The 14,251-nt window shown below is 40.0% G+C and overlaps 1 protein-coding gene across 1 annotated transcript in view; it reads right to left on the reverse strand.

Annotated features, from left to right (window-relative positions):
* The window catches only part of GLUD1 (glutamate dehydrogenase 1), a 32,662-nt gene that overhangs the window by 6,456 nt on the left and 11,955 nt on the right, over positions 1-14,251 (reverse strand). Inside the window, exons 2-7 of the mRNA XM_028729261.2 lie at positions 12,738-12,818; positions 11,603-11,658; positions 10,884-10,947; positions 7,795-7,889; positions 3,449-3,628; positions 758-895 (exon numbers count right to left, since the gene is read on the reverse strand). Coding sequence (XP_028585094.1) covers positions 758-895; positions 3,449-3,628; positions 7,795-7,889; positions 10,884-10,947; positions 11,603-11,658; positions 12,738-12,818 — 614 coding nt within the window. The remainder of the gene's footprint in view (positions 1-757; positions 896-3,448; positions 3,629-7,794; positions 7,890-10,883; positions 10,948-11,602; positions 11,659-12,737; positions 12,819-14,251) is intronic.

The raw sequence follows: 14,251 nt of genomic DNA on the forward strand, positions 1-14,251 counted from the left end.
AGAAACAAAATTTAGATACAATTTGTTTACAAGAAACACATATTGCTAAAAGACAGATTACTGATAAACAAAGGACATTGTTTGGAATTTGTATCATCAGACAGCACCAAGCAACGAGGAGTAGCTTTGTATATTCGGCCCAAATTTGAACCACAATTGTTATTTAAAGATGAATTGGGAAGAGTGATTGCGACACAAATTACAATACAGGGGGAAAGGTTGTAATTGTAGGAATATAAGCCCCAAAGGAAAAGAAGGCTGATTTTTTTAAAGATTTAAAAAACAGGCTAATGGAGTACATGGACCAAAATATTATTATGTTAGGAGATATGAATGGAGTATTTTCTTTAGAGATGGACAAAACAATAAGGAAATCAGAGTCAAAAGAAGGGAAATTACCACAAACCTTCTTTGCAATGATTGAAAATTTAAATTTAATTGATGCCTGGAAGTTTAAACACCCACTGACTAGACAGAGAATATACTTTCCAGTCAGAAGTACATCTGTCGAGCAGTCGGATCGATGCTATATGGATCTCTAAGGAAATTTCCTTAATGGTAAAGTCAGCAGATATACTTTTCAAATACAAATCTATGGTTAAATTCTGTATATCGAGTAGTCCTAACACACATTTATGGAACACTTTCCCCCCTGTTTTATTTATCAAAATACTCAAATGTACCTTCTCCATTGCCAATATGTTGTTTAATTTTGCTGTACAAATTTGTAATGAAATCAAGAACCAGTTTTTCATACCAATTTGTAATCTTCCAACTCCTTTGGGTCAAGTCCATCAGGATTCCAGATTGCGCCATCTTTTTCTCCAATGGCAACACATTTTGCACCGTAACGATGAAGATACCTCATAGAATGCAATCCTACATTGCCAAATCCCTGTTAAGAAGAGAAGTATATTTAGGCTCAAGATCACTGTACAAATAAACGGGAGATATCAAAACCTTTGCTGGTTAAATCACAACCTACCGTATTTTTCACTCCATAAGATGCACTTTTTGTCTGTGCGTATTATGGAGCGAATGTGTGGTCCCTGGAGCCAAATCACCTGAGTGCGATGCATGCCATTGCCCCACCCTCCCGGGTTGCTGGCAGCCTTCCCTTTCCCCTGAAGCCCTGGGAAGGTTTGGGAGAGGCAGGCAGGCTGTGCGACATTGCCTCGCGCTCTCTTTGAGAGAGGCTTTGCCGACGGCCTCCCCTTTCCCGATAGCTTCGGGGATGTTGGCTGGAGGATAGCGGGAAGAGGCAGTTGCCAAGAGAGGGGAGAAAGAGGACGGAGAGGAGGGGGACTGAGAAGCGGGGCGAAGGGAGAGGATGTAGGTTGCTGCAAGTGGAGAGTCATGGTAGAGGGCAAAGAAGAGGCAGCAGCGAAGGGGAGAAATTGCAGGCGTCGCCTGAGGAGTTTGGGTGAAAGGGATGGAGAGGAGGAGGCTGGAAAAGGGGGCTGTGCTGCTTGGGGAGAGGGAGAAAAAAGTGGGGAGAAGGAAAGGCTCCCAAGCCTCTGCAGGAGGAGAGCGATCCTTGCAGAGGCTTAGGATGGAAGCTGTGCCCCATCAACCATATGGCTGGTGGATGCGCAGCTTCCCTCCCAAGCGTCCCAAGCCTCTGCGGGGATCACGCTCCTCTCAAGGAGGCTGTGATTCAGATTATTATTTTTCTTGTTTTCCTCCTCTAAAAACTATGTGTGCCTTATGGTCAGGTATGGTATTCACATTTCAGGGGATGCCATGTTTGTTACTGGGGATATAAGAAATTAGCTGAAAGTCCATGAAAGATTTCACCATCACCCATTAAAGCAATGTGTTTAGTTTTCACAAAGGTTACACTGAAAGATACTCAGTTTCAAGAATATTTCTTCCTCTTCCCAGTAGTTTGGAATGCTGATGTTGAACTCTTTAAACTGGAGAAAAGGAGGTTTGAATCCTCCTAGAGGAAAATTCATATGGTTTTGGAACCCAATCCTAGATGTTTGCACTAGGAATGACTACTTAGGATGCAAGTAAATTTGCACTAGCATATGCCATGCCCTGGCTGGATGCAGAGGAGTGGTGGGAGGCACCAAATGGGGAACCCCTAAGGAATCCCCCGGGGAAGAAGGATCAGAGCCTAGTGGAACAACAAGGAGTAGTCAGAGGGAGAAGGAGAAGACTGGGAGGCGGTGTCAGAAGCAGAAGAGGTGACAGGGTCTAGTGCACAGGAAGAGGCTGCTGCAGGGCACATTTCAGACCGCAAGGCAGAAGCCAGTGAGTATTCTGCTCTTGCTCCAACCAGCTTCACTCCCATGTGGTCTTTATAACTCACAGAGAAATGAGACAAACAGAGCAGAGGGTGGTTGTGTGCAGATGCAGCCTGAGACTGCATAGGAAAGACCCTGGAGAGGAGGAGCCCTAGTGGGCACTGGGAAGGTGGGGACCTTCAGTCCTTGCAATTACTTCATCGGGGCAAGACCTCCTAGAAAATGTTTCAGAGACAAGTAGGCCAGAGCTGTGGCTGGTTTCCTTGAATAAATAATTTCACTGGGTTCAGTTGATTTATTGTTTTGTTGCTGACCTACGCCAGACTCCAGCCCTGACAGTTTAGCAGTCTGTACAGCCTATTTCAGCTAATTTTTAAATCAGTTACTTCAGAGGGAAAAGGATGCAACCTACTTCCAGCTTTATTCAAGGACAAAGCTTGCCTGTCTCCATTTCCCCCCTTATTATTTCCCTGTTTGTTTGGGCACAGGCACACCCCATTTCAGCACTGCCAACACAAGCATTCCAGAGCGGCAGTGTTGGCATCCCTTTGTTTTCACAGGTCAGAATTCCCCTCTCGCTTATTAATTGGCAAAAATACAGTAACTCATTAGTACAACCCCATATTTAATAAGGGCAACTTTCCGTTTTAACAAATCTAAAATTTGATTCTACGTAGCTCTAAATAAAGGATTCTAGCAAGCAATACAAATACAAGTTTCTGAACTCTAGGTAACTGTAAAATTCAAAACTCTGACTGATACAATCATATTAGAAAGAGAAGTACTATTTGTGGCATTTACAGGTGGCACAGGACCTAGAATGCAGCACAGCAGCTACTGTATGTTCATGAAACCCCCATACACTGGAGGTTGCTTTACAAAAAAGGACCTATCTACAGAAGATACTACTTCCAACATGATTGATATATAACGCACACAATTTTTTCTAAGCATTACACAAGGATTTTTTATGAAGTCAGTTCCTGCAGGCTTATGATCTGACAGAATACAAAAGGAAAAAAGAAAAGGAGAGAGACCTCTTTACCAATGTCAATTACAGTGTCTGGTTTAGCAGAATCTGAATGTCATATTGTGTGCCACGTCTGTTTTTTAAAGTTCTAGCAATATCCCATGAGATGCATATTATCAGTTAAAGCTTTTCTCTCCAGTGTGGTTACTATTCTAGACAAAATTACCTGGATAGCAAATGTCTTATCCCCAAATCCTGGAGTCATTCCCAACAGACTCATATATGATGCTTCATTAATGAAGTTCTCAATTCCATGGAAGACTCCACGGCCTGTGGCAGAGATGCGACCATGTATACCACCTTGGCTTATTGGCTTTCCCGTGACACAAGCATGGGCATTAATGTCCTAAAAAGTAATAAAAAAGGTTAGTTAGGCTCATTCCCATGGAAAACATCTGTCAAAACATCTGAATTTTTATGTGTTTTAGCTTCACTGAAGTCAACGTATCTAGTTGTTGCTCCTGCAAACAAATCAGTTTATCACAATACTGTACTTTCACCAATTTAAATGCATTTGCATGACATAGGATGCCTTGAGGATCTGCTTACTGCCCAGCAAAGTGCCATGTAGTAAATTTAGCAGAAATATTAATGTAAGTGCCAGAAAGAAGAGATACCAGATTACTTAAGATCACCTTGACATATTTTTAAACAGCTTTTTAGATTTTACATCAGTGTGCATTTGCTGAAGGGGTGGATTTGGTTCACAGCAGTGTTTCATGACAAGTAATGACACACACCAGTGATTTTTGTGAATGGGTACACCCAAGTTTTGAATGGTTCATAAATGTCATTTGCACCCTTTAGGTAACGGAACAGCTTCCACATAGCTCACTTATTGATTCAATGTATCTTAAAAAGCATGTTAGTCTAGCTTTGCTACCCTGCTATATTAAAACAAGCTTATAAGAAATCCCAATTAAACTGTACTTAAAATATTATCCACTTTGGGTAGACTTTGTCGACTTTGCAATAGCACATAAGAGGATCTGAACCTTCTATGGGCAGTTTACAACTAAATCAGCCAAAGCTGTTTAATCACCTTTAAAATAATCTGGCAACGGGAACATAAAATACAATTATTTGAAAACTATTAGCATAATCCTTTAATTTGTTAAAAGCCCAGGCAGATATCCGAGCCTATGCATAGCAGGGTTACTCTTCTAATTATATACTTCTTTCTGCACTTTTTTTGTTTCATCCTCTTTTTTCAGATTCTTTTAAAACAGCTGAAGCATGTTTCACTGCTCCCTCAATGAAAACAAAGCAGAGAGGGGCTGGCTGGTTAACTTTAGCACATGTGTATTCATTACACAAAGGGTGAGTTAAACATGAAGACCACCACAAAAAACTGGCAGTCTGGTGTCAAGTTCACTGTGTGCTTCCATAACACAGGGCTGCCACTGGAGGGAACACCTCCCACAAACGACAGATGGAAAGCTTATTCCCCATATTACCAACGTTCTGGACAATTTGAACTTCCTTATCAACAAACTTCCATTTCCTTCCATTTTTCAACTGCCTCTTCATTTCTAAATCTACTTTTTGCAGGAGCCCCTTAAAACTCTCGGAAGCATTCTTCTTCTTGCTACGCCTTAGAACAACATCTGACTCATAGCATAAAACTGTTTTCTTTTGCTGATGACTCATATAAGAATTGCTTCATTCACAAGTGAGCATTAGTGTTTTTTCTCATAGCAAGTGCATCTGGGATTACAATCCCACAACCACAGGACCTAGTCCATAAACCTGCTATATCACACAACAGTGTGGAGTGTTGTGCTTGGCACACCTAGAGTGCAGGGCATGAACAGGGACAAGATACTGCATGACTCAACTGGCCTGGAAGCAGCTGTGGCTCCACAGGCAGGTTGACACCCAACACTTTGGTTGGGAGCTGTTGCACCTACAACAGAATCAATGGGTGCTGCAGAGCAGCTTGGCCATTTCTAGCTTGTCAAGATTCAGGTGTCTGTGCTGAACTGGGAAAGGACTGTGATTTTACAGCAGGAAACATTTGAGGATCACCATCAGAATGTTTTATAGAAAGCCAACTAGATTGACTTACAGCTAAGATGTCACTCATGTTTTTGGGAATGGGAAATTAAACTGCAAACTGTTACCCAAGATTGCTTTAACTAGTTTTCTATCAGTAGCATGTGACAAAACTCTTCTTGAATATACAATGAACGACTCTGCCAACTCCTACTTACTGCAAGCTTTTGGACCCCACAAAACACTTTCATGCATGCCTATCTATGCACTTTTGAAAGCAGAAGTTCATACAAGACTACAGAACTAAGCTTTTTCACTTTAAATGCACATGAGGCATGCCACACTGTTGCTTCAAAAAGTTAGGCAATACTTGAACTGAAAATGAACTGGGTTTACAATTCAATTTGACTAACCTTGAAACACCAAGTCTCAAACTAATTCCTAGGGCAACACATTGCATGAAACAATTACTGAGCTAGAGATTTTCAACTGACACTTAAAACCTGCAGGTTTGCAGAGAATTATTAACTAAGTTACCCCAATACTTATGTTTTGCCTGTTTTTAGGCATCCGATGCCCAGAACTAACATGCAAACATTCCCAGGGACAAAAAATCTCTTAGAAGTAGTGCCTTGAATCACAAGATAAAAGAGGAAAACAAAAACTGTACAGGGACACTGGTCTACTGCCCTGAATACTAAAAAGTTTGCTACAGTAGAATTTAATCACAGCAACATACTTGTGGGCCAAGAAAGATTTTAAGTCTTAACACTTCTCATTGCTTTCTACTTTGTGTTTATTAGAAGCTTTATCATTTTGCCACTCAACTTGCAAACAAAGTATAAATTGAATGTAACAGGCCGAATGTAGAAGCTGCTCCAGAAACTTGTTTCCATGGCCACCTTGAACAAGCAAAATGCTAACTCACAACAATCTAGCCAAAGGAGCTGTGGAATTATTCAAAAGCTTTCTCATGCATGAATAATTAAGAACTCTCAAAGGCCAGCCTGTTGTATCCTGAAAAAGAAACACTTTTCCTGTTGTGGTATAAATTATGACAGGGAATTCAAACTGCTTTACCAGGAGGCATACTTCTGTATTCTCGTGCCCTGTTATTCAGAGATGAGCAAGTGTTAAATGGAAAGAGGCAAAACAAAGCCAGGACGTATAACCACCACAATTATTTTTCTATTAAGAGACTAAGGTCCACCTCCAGTTATACTACAATGAGTAAAAATATACAGTGGTACCTCTAGTTATGAACTTAATTCATTCCGGAGGTCCATTCTTAACCTGAAACTGTTCTTAACTAGAGGTGTGCTTTCACTAATGGGGCCTCTTGCTGCCACTGCGCCGCTGGCACACGATTTCCGTTCTCATTCTGGGGCAAAGTTCCCAACTCGAGGTAACTCTTCCAGGTTAGCAGAGTTTATAACATGAAGCGTTTATAACTCGGGGTACCACTGTATAGACAGCTTTAGAGTGAATTTGACCACTGGCCAGTACTACTCCAACTTGAAGCTGGACAAAATCTCAGGAATAGGTCTTCCCCATCACTGCAATGATATCTTCCCAATAATCAAGATCCCTGTGTGACTCCCAGCTACTATTTTCTGAATGGTTCCAGTTGGTGGTTGCAGGAATGAGTAGCTCAGAGGCCTGAATCTCATTTTATGAATAGGCCTGAATAGCAATATTCAAGAGGCTCCCTGAACACACAGAACTAGTATACAACAGAACAGAACAGAATTTGACCCAGCCTTTTCTTAGCATGATTTTTCCTTGGTTTATACATTACTGCAGAGGTAGACAACTGGGTGCCCTTCAGATATTAGGCTCAGAACTCCCATCAGTCCCACTAGCATGGGACATAATTTCACCAGAGATTATGAGTGTTATAGTTCAACAACATCTGGAAGGCACTGCATTAGAGTAACATTAGGTATACGACTCTATAATGCAAGAATTAAGATTGGGGGAACAGGTTGTACTATCATATGTACAAGTACCTGGGAGCTGCAGCAGGCCTTAGCTTCTCATGTGTACATGCAATAGAAAAACTCAAGTATGGCTGTATATTATGGGAACATTATGGCTCATAGAATGTAGCCACACTAACTTCATCAATGTGTGAAGCTACCCAAATTTTTTAAACACCACCAATTTAGAATGAAACAACAGCCCAAAGATGTACTGAAACAGAGGCAATTACAATTGTTTTACTCTGCAATATATAAAAGCATCAAGCAACTGCTATAACAGCTTTTACTAGTTTTGTACATTCAAAACTAACGCCAAAATTCTATCAGGAATAAGACAAGTAGCAATACAAATGACTGTGGTGCCGGCTTGTTAAAAAGTGATACAAGCCTTCTGCATTGTTGTGCACATGCGAAATATCACAAATCTGTTAGTCAGAGTGCTTAAGATTATAGAAATGGTAAATGTTGCACAATTGGCAAAATGGGTTGACTAATTCTACCTAAATTAAAGCGTGTGCCTTCACTCAGAACTTACATAGTGTCCTATGGTATTGGCATAGGTGTCTGCAATCCAGGACATCTCCCTCTCACCTGTGCTCATGTCAGGAGCAGGCACATCAACACCAGGCCCTGCAGGCAAGATTAAAACCATCAACACAATTCAAACACGAGTCTCAATTGTATCAATTTACAGCCAACCTTAAGTGATCAATATCATAGCAACTCTTACACCGTTTTGTGAACTACAATACAGTACAGTACAGTACTGGTTTGTGCTTTATAAACAATGAATCAATATTTCTTATGATGCACCCACATTTTGGAGGCTGCTTGTTAGACTTCTGGATCAGATGATTAATTATCATCATCTATACACCAATGCAGCAGCACTGTATACTAGAGCCACATGTGAGGTTAAGTGGAACCATTCCTGGCTTTTCACATGCTCCATATTACTGAGATGTTTGTGTCTCACGTTAATATGACTCAGGACCAAGTTTGTGTTACTCGGTTTACTCTGGGAAAAGGTATTTAACGCTTTCCTCTAATTTTCTTCATGGTTTTGGCGTGAAAGTGCATTTAGGATTACTGGCAGCCTAGAATCCCTGTACAGTCATACCTCGAATTGAATGTGCTTCGGGTTGAGCGCGTTCGAGTTGCGCTCCACGGCAACCCAGAAGTAACAGAGCATGTTACTTCCAGGTTTCGCCGCTCACGCATGCGCTCAAAATAATGTCACGCGCATGCGCAGAAGCAGAGAAATGCGACTGGTGCAGACGTGCTGTCGCGTCTTGCGTTCCATTCGGGGTGCAAACGGGGCTCAGGAACGGATCCCATTCGCATCCCGAGGTACCACTGTACAGTGTTTTTTTGAAGAAATATCTTTAACCAGGAAAACAAGGCAAAGATAACAATAATTCATTTCCAGAAGTATTTTCCTGTTAGACCAGAAGCAGTTCAGTTTTTTGCAGTATTTCTCATGTAGGGACAAGCCCCTTTTTACAGAGTTATGTCTGGTTAAGAGAAGCCATTCAAAATTTTATGGGGGGGGGGGGGATTCACATCAAAAAAATGGAAACAGAACAATTCACACACTAGTGAAACTAGGGACATTAGTAAAGGCTGGAAAACACAGTATAAGATAGTCATTTCTGAAACCATCGGGTTATTTTGGAAAGCTATGACAAAGCCTTGTTTTTTGGTTGCTACAAGGTGGAGCTTCAATTTCCTTCCTCAACTTCCTTTAAAACTGGCACAACTTCGACCAGCATGAAAAAGCTAACAGTAACAAAATTGCTCTGAATAGCAAACTGACCAGGTTAAGAAGAGCTATTTTGCTACGTTTGCACAGCTGTTAGCTACTCAGGTGCAATTCTGGGGCCATAGAATGAAACCATTAACTCTTCACAAAGCAAATACAGTGTTCAGAATTATTAGGAAAGAATGCAAAAATAAGTGACAGCTGCTGAACAAGTCTATGCTACATATACATGCAAACATGTGCAACCCTGGCCACAACCACATCAACAAGGTCTTGGCATATTTGAAAAATATACAAAAGCAACTAAATACTCTGGAGTATGCCAACATCTTTCTTTTCAAGTAGAGATGACCAACAGTAACTAGATCTGAGCCATAAAGCAGTTTTGCAACTGGCACCACTAAAATTTAATCAAGGTTTGGTAAATTTTTACCCAAATATCACACAGCAAAGCCCTTACTAGAAAAGTTATGTTGCTCTTATGGTACAGTCTGACCGCCTATGAGTGGGTCAGAAGATGTGTATATGTCAGTGCAATATACTATGGACCTTGGGCTAAAGTATAAAGTCAACCTCTTGGATTCAGATATTGGCAATCCCTGTTTTAAGTAAAGACCAAGTAGCTTAAGCTGAGAGAAAAAAGAGGCAAGGGGAGTTTCAAAAGGAACAGATAATGGTTTAAATCTGAAAGTAAGTTAATGGAACGAAAGATTCCCATCCTCCCTTTTTCCAGCATGCCCTTTCCTCCATCCCACATGATAAAGGAGAGCCCCAATATTGGACAGGTTACTAAATAAAACTCCACTGTATTATAAATATGAGAGCTCTACTCAGTGACTGGATGGAAGGTGTTATCTGGCAAGTCACTCAATTCTCACTGGGGAAGTAACCCTGTGTCTGGGCTGTACCACTTTCAAACAATATGGGGGAATTGGCATGACTGGGTACACCTCCATAAACAATAACTCTTTGCGCTTTGGGAACCAGCAGGTCAAAGAGAAGCTAAAACTCCGCGACCTGGGAGAGGAAGCAGTGGAAGAGGATTGGAAGAAATTCAAGGACTACTTACAAAAATATTGTAAATTGTATGAGTGTTAAGATGATGCAAGAGTAAAAATAAATGTGGCACCAGTAAGTTAGTTGATAAGAATTTGAGAACAGGTGAAATGTGAGAAAAAGTAAAATTTTTGATTAATATTATGCCTAATTAAGTATTCAAACATTTGGAAAACAAACTTAAATTTAGAGACATAATATGGGGAAAACATAAATAAGAAAATTGAAACAAGGTGTTAATTTGCTGTTTAGAATTTTATAAACCTGGAAAGCAGGAACGGAAGATGTGAGGAAGTTCTAAAGTGAGGAAAGTATGAATACTAAGAATTTGGAATCGATGTTATAATTTCTTTTTTCCCCTCTTTTTTGTATGTCCCCCCCCCCCCTGTTATTTCTGTTATCTCTGTTATTTCTGTTATTTCTGTTTATTGTATTGTTGGGGATGGGATTATATGTGTTGGGTGATAAATGTAAAAAATTTTGAATAAATATTTTAAAAAACAAAAAAACAAAAAACAAAGAGAAGCTAAAACTCTTCTCGGCATTCAGTCACAAGAATCTGCAATCAGAAGTGGTGCAGCCCAGACACAGTCTAACTTGATAGATTTGTTGGAGGAAAGATACAAAGCACTTTGGCATTTCTGCATGTACCTAGAGGTGATAAATGCAACAGTTACACTGTGGTGCATGAGTTACTCAAAGCATGCTAAGCAACTACTAAAACCTTTCTGGAGAGATAAAGGCAGCAAATGCTGCTGAGCCATCTTTCTCATAGCAATTGTTACAGCAGTTGCTGCATAACGTACCAATAAAGCCCTTCTTTGCGAGTTCTATGGTAAACCGTCTTGTGATTTTTTCCAATTCATTATCCTATAACAAAAAAGCAGTTAAGGTCCAGGTCGCAAGACATCAACCATTAATGTCATATGTTAAAGATTTTAACAAGAAAAACATTCAACAATACTTGTGTTTCCATTGCTTATGTGCTCTTAGTCATACTACAACAACTCTGCTTGGTGTAGGGGACACATCCCCCCAGTTACATTGTGCTTGAAACATTCCAAGCACCTTGTAAATGCAGTGCAACTACGGGAGTAACCTCTTAATCCAATCTCTGGATCTAAACTTGGAACAGCAGGAAGGAGACATGGGATTGACCCCAACCTTGCAATGAGTTTGAGGAACAGTGAAAACATCCAGCTCTTCCGGGGGGGGGGGGGAGAGAGAGAGAGAGAGAGAGAGAGAGAGCAGTGTCTTGGTGAATTTAAATGTTTGGTTAGCTAACAAGGTCAGCCAAAATCTGTGGACCCCTGTAAATAAATTTAAGCAATGTAACCTTTTACACAGGAGATTCTGAAACACCTTACTTGTTTTAAAACCTTAAATTGCGAATACATTGCCTATGTTTCATTCCTCAACATGCTACAGAATACAAGATTTCCACCCCTACTATAGCAGAGTTATTTCTCAAACTTACCCAACCTAAGCATGCTGGTTAAAAGATTTCTGTCAGATTGGAACTTACTGTATAATTTCTAGGATTGATCTTTACACCAGCCTTTGCACCACCAAACGGCACGTCTGAAAACAAATGTTTGTGCTTGAGTTAAACAAGAATACAAAACTTGCAAAATAAGAGTACGGGTAAGTGATGGGGAAAACAGAACCTGCCACTACTGGTGATGAGTATTTGGCATTTTCTATTTTTATTTATTAACAAAATAATATATATACCGCCCTCTTGCAAAACGTCACAGTGGCGTACAGCAACATAAAAAGCCTTTAAAAGCAATGCAGATTGTTACTGGCACTGAATCACAAATATATGGAGATAAATCATAGAAAGTGAAGAATTTTGCCGAGCCCAAATTCCCACATTTCGAAGCTGGGAAAGAAAGCAGGGGAAAGACTATAGGACCCTGAGGTATAATCCTAATCCCTCCTTAAGAAGAGAACACCTAAACTAGCCTATGTGTGTGTTTTAAAACAATGAATTAAGTCTGATTTATGAATTAGTGGGGCTTAACAGGCAGCTTTGGCACCATATAAATTGTAGGTTGATTTGGTGTGTTCCCAAATCCTGTTAATCAGTAAATATGGTTATTCCCCATATAAACCCTCTCTACTCCCAACACATCCCACTAATTTAGCCCTGTTAGAAAGTTCACAAAAGTTACTAACTGGCAAAGAATGTTTACTAGACTGCTGGGATACGGCAGAGAAGGGATGAGTTCTGTCATTCCTGCAGCAGTTATATTTCTAGGTTGGGTGTGAAGGTGGCTTTTCTTCTCTGGCAGTCAGCTTGGTTTCCATGCTGGGCACAGAAGAGGGTTGAAGTGATCCATATTCTCTCCACAAGCCAATTTCCCTAGCTGCATGCAACTCTTTGTTGCCCATGGCTAAAAGGCAAGTGCTTAAATAAAGGCTATGCTAATTCAATGCTAAACCTAAATTTCTTCTCATTTTAAGCAGATAACTGCTTCACTGAAACATCAAATGAAGAACAGTTGGAATTAAATATTTTATATATAATAAATACGTAAGTAGCCCATCTCATATTCTAATGTAATGCTTGAGATTTAAGTTTGACATGGCCTCAAGATTCTTAAATAGCATTGGCAATGACTGAACGTACATGGACCTTTACAAACATCACTTACCCACTACGGCACATTTGTATGTCATTAGAGAAGCCAAAGCTTTCACTTCATCGACACTCACTTCTGTACTGTACCGAATACCTGTAAGGAGAACAATAAGCCGACTTAAGTTTTCATAGTCAAGTAGAAACAAGCCTCAAAGGCTAAGAATTAAGTGCCATTTGCACAAGAAGCATTGCAAAAGAATCACTGTGAAAAAGTCCCACACAAGCAATTTTTCAGTTCTTTGGAGACAGACAAAAAACACCCCAAATTTGTATGCAGCAAAGGTATCCAAGAACTAAAATACTGCGTACTTTGGGTCTATGGACCACAATAAAGCTGTGTGTGGATTCAAGGACTAAAACTGAATACCCTTCCTTGATTAGTAGCAATTAATAAATATGCCAAGAAGCTTACTGACACAATCTGTCCTGAATGTTTGTGCTACCCACTCTAAGGAAGTTTTTAATGTTTGACTGTTTAGAGTATTTTGCTAGATGCTGCCCAGAGTGGCTGAGCAACCCAGTCAGATGGGCAGCATGTAAGTAATAAAATTATTATTATTGGTTAACACCCCTGCAATTCTGGCATTGTTTTGCAGTGTTACAGGCAAAGAACTGGTATACTCCAATTCTAGCCCTTATGCACTGGAGCAAAATGCTGTCTTCACATTTGGTTGTTAGTGTGTGGTTTGGAAATTACTACCATATGCAGGAAGCTGTTCCTCAAGAGGCTAGTTTTGGTTGCTTGGAATACCTGAAGCCACAATATGAATAATTTCCACTTTAAAGAAAAAGAATTCTCCCCCTTCATTTTGATATTACAGTGACTTAACAAAATCTAAAATCTAAACAAAATTTATTATCCTTTGCCTTTTGTGAAAGGGGCTGAGCAATGACCTATGAATTACTTCATCTTGGTATACACTTGCTCTGGGAGAAACAAACAATTGGAAGGTGTCACTTTAGCCAATATACTGTATATATTTCTAGAGAAAGCCTACAAAGAAAGGTCAGCTAAATGAGGTTTCAATGCTGTACAAAAGTGGCTTCTAGAAACTCCATTTGTATTTAAGAAACACAAAATCAGCTCAAATGATTCCTCTTTCAATTCTGCATCTAGAAAGTAAACTAATTGTTTAACTATAATACATGAAAAATTAGTGTTAAGACAGGACATGCTGCCTTTCTCAAGGAACTACTTGAACCATAAGTTGTGATGTTGTTGCCATTAAGAAAATATAAGTGCAGGACCATTGATAGTTGAGACAGTACAATGAAACAAGAGCCATCCACACTGTTCTGCGTAGCTGCTGCATTCTGAATATGGGTATTCCCTTGACAACTCTGGTATCATTTGCTGGAGAAGAAATGTTTCAGTTTACATTCACCTTCATTTCTGAAGCCAAGCTAGTAACTGCATATGGAGGAAAGAGATGAACCACTTTTTAATGATAACATGCCTGGAATGTACAAGGGCATACAGTATTGCAGTGTTTGTTCTAGCTGGAGTCAACATTTCATCATTCCAGT

This window comes from Podarcis muralis, chromosome 6 (assembly GCF_964188315.1).
Source record: "Podarcis muralis chromosome 6, rPodMur119.hap1.1, whole genome shotgun sequence".
NCBI lineage: Eukaryota > Metazoa > Chordata > Lepidosauria > Squamata > Lacertidae > Podarcis > Podarcis muralis.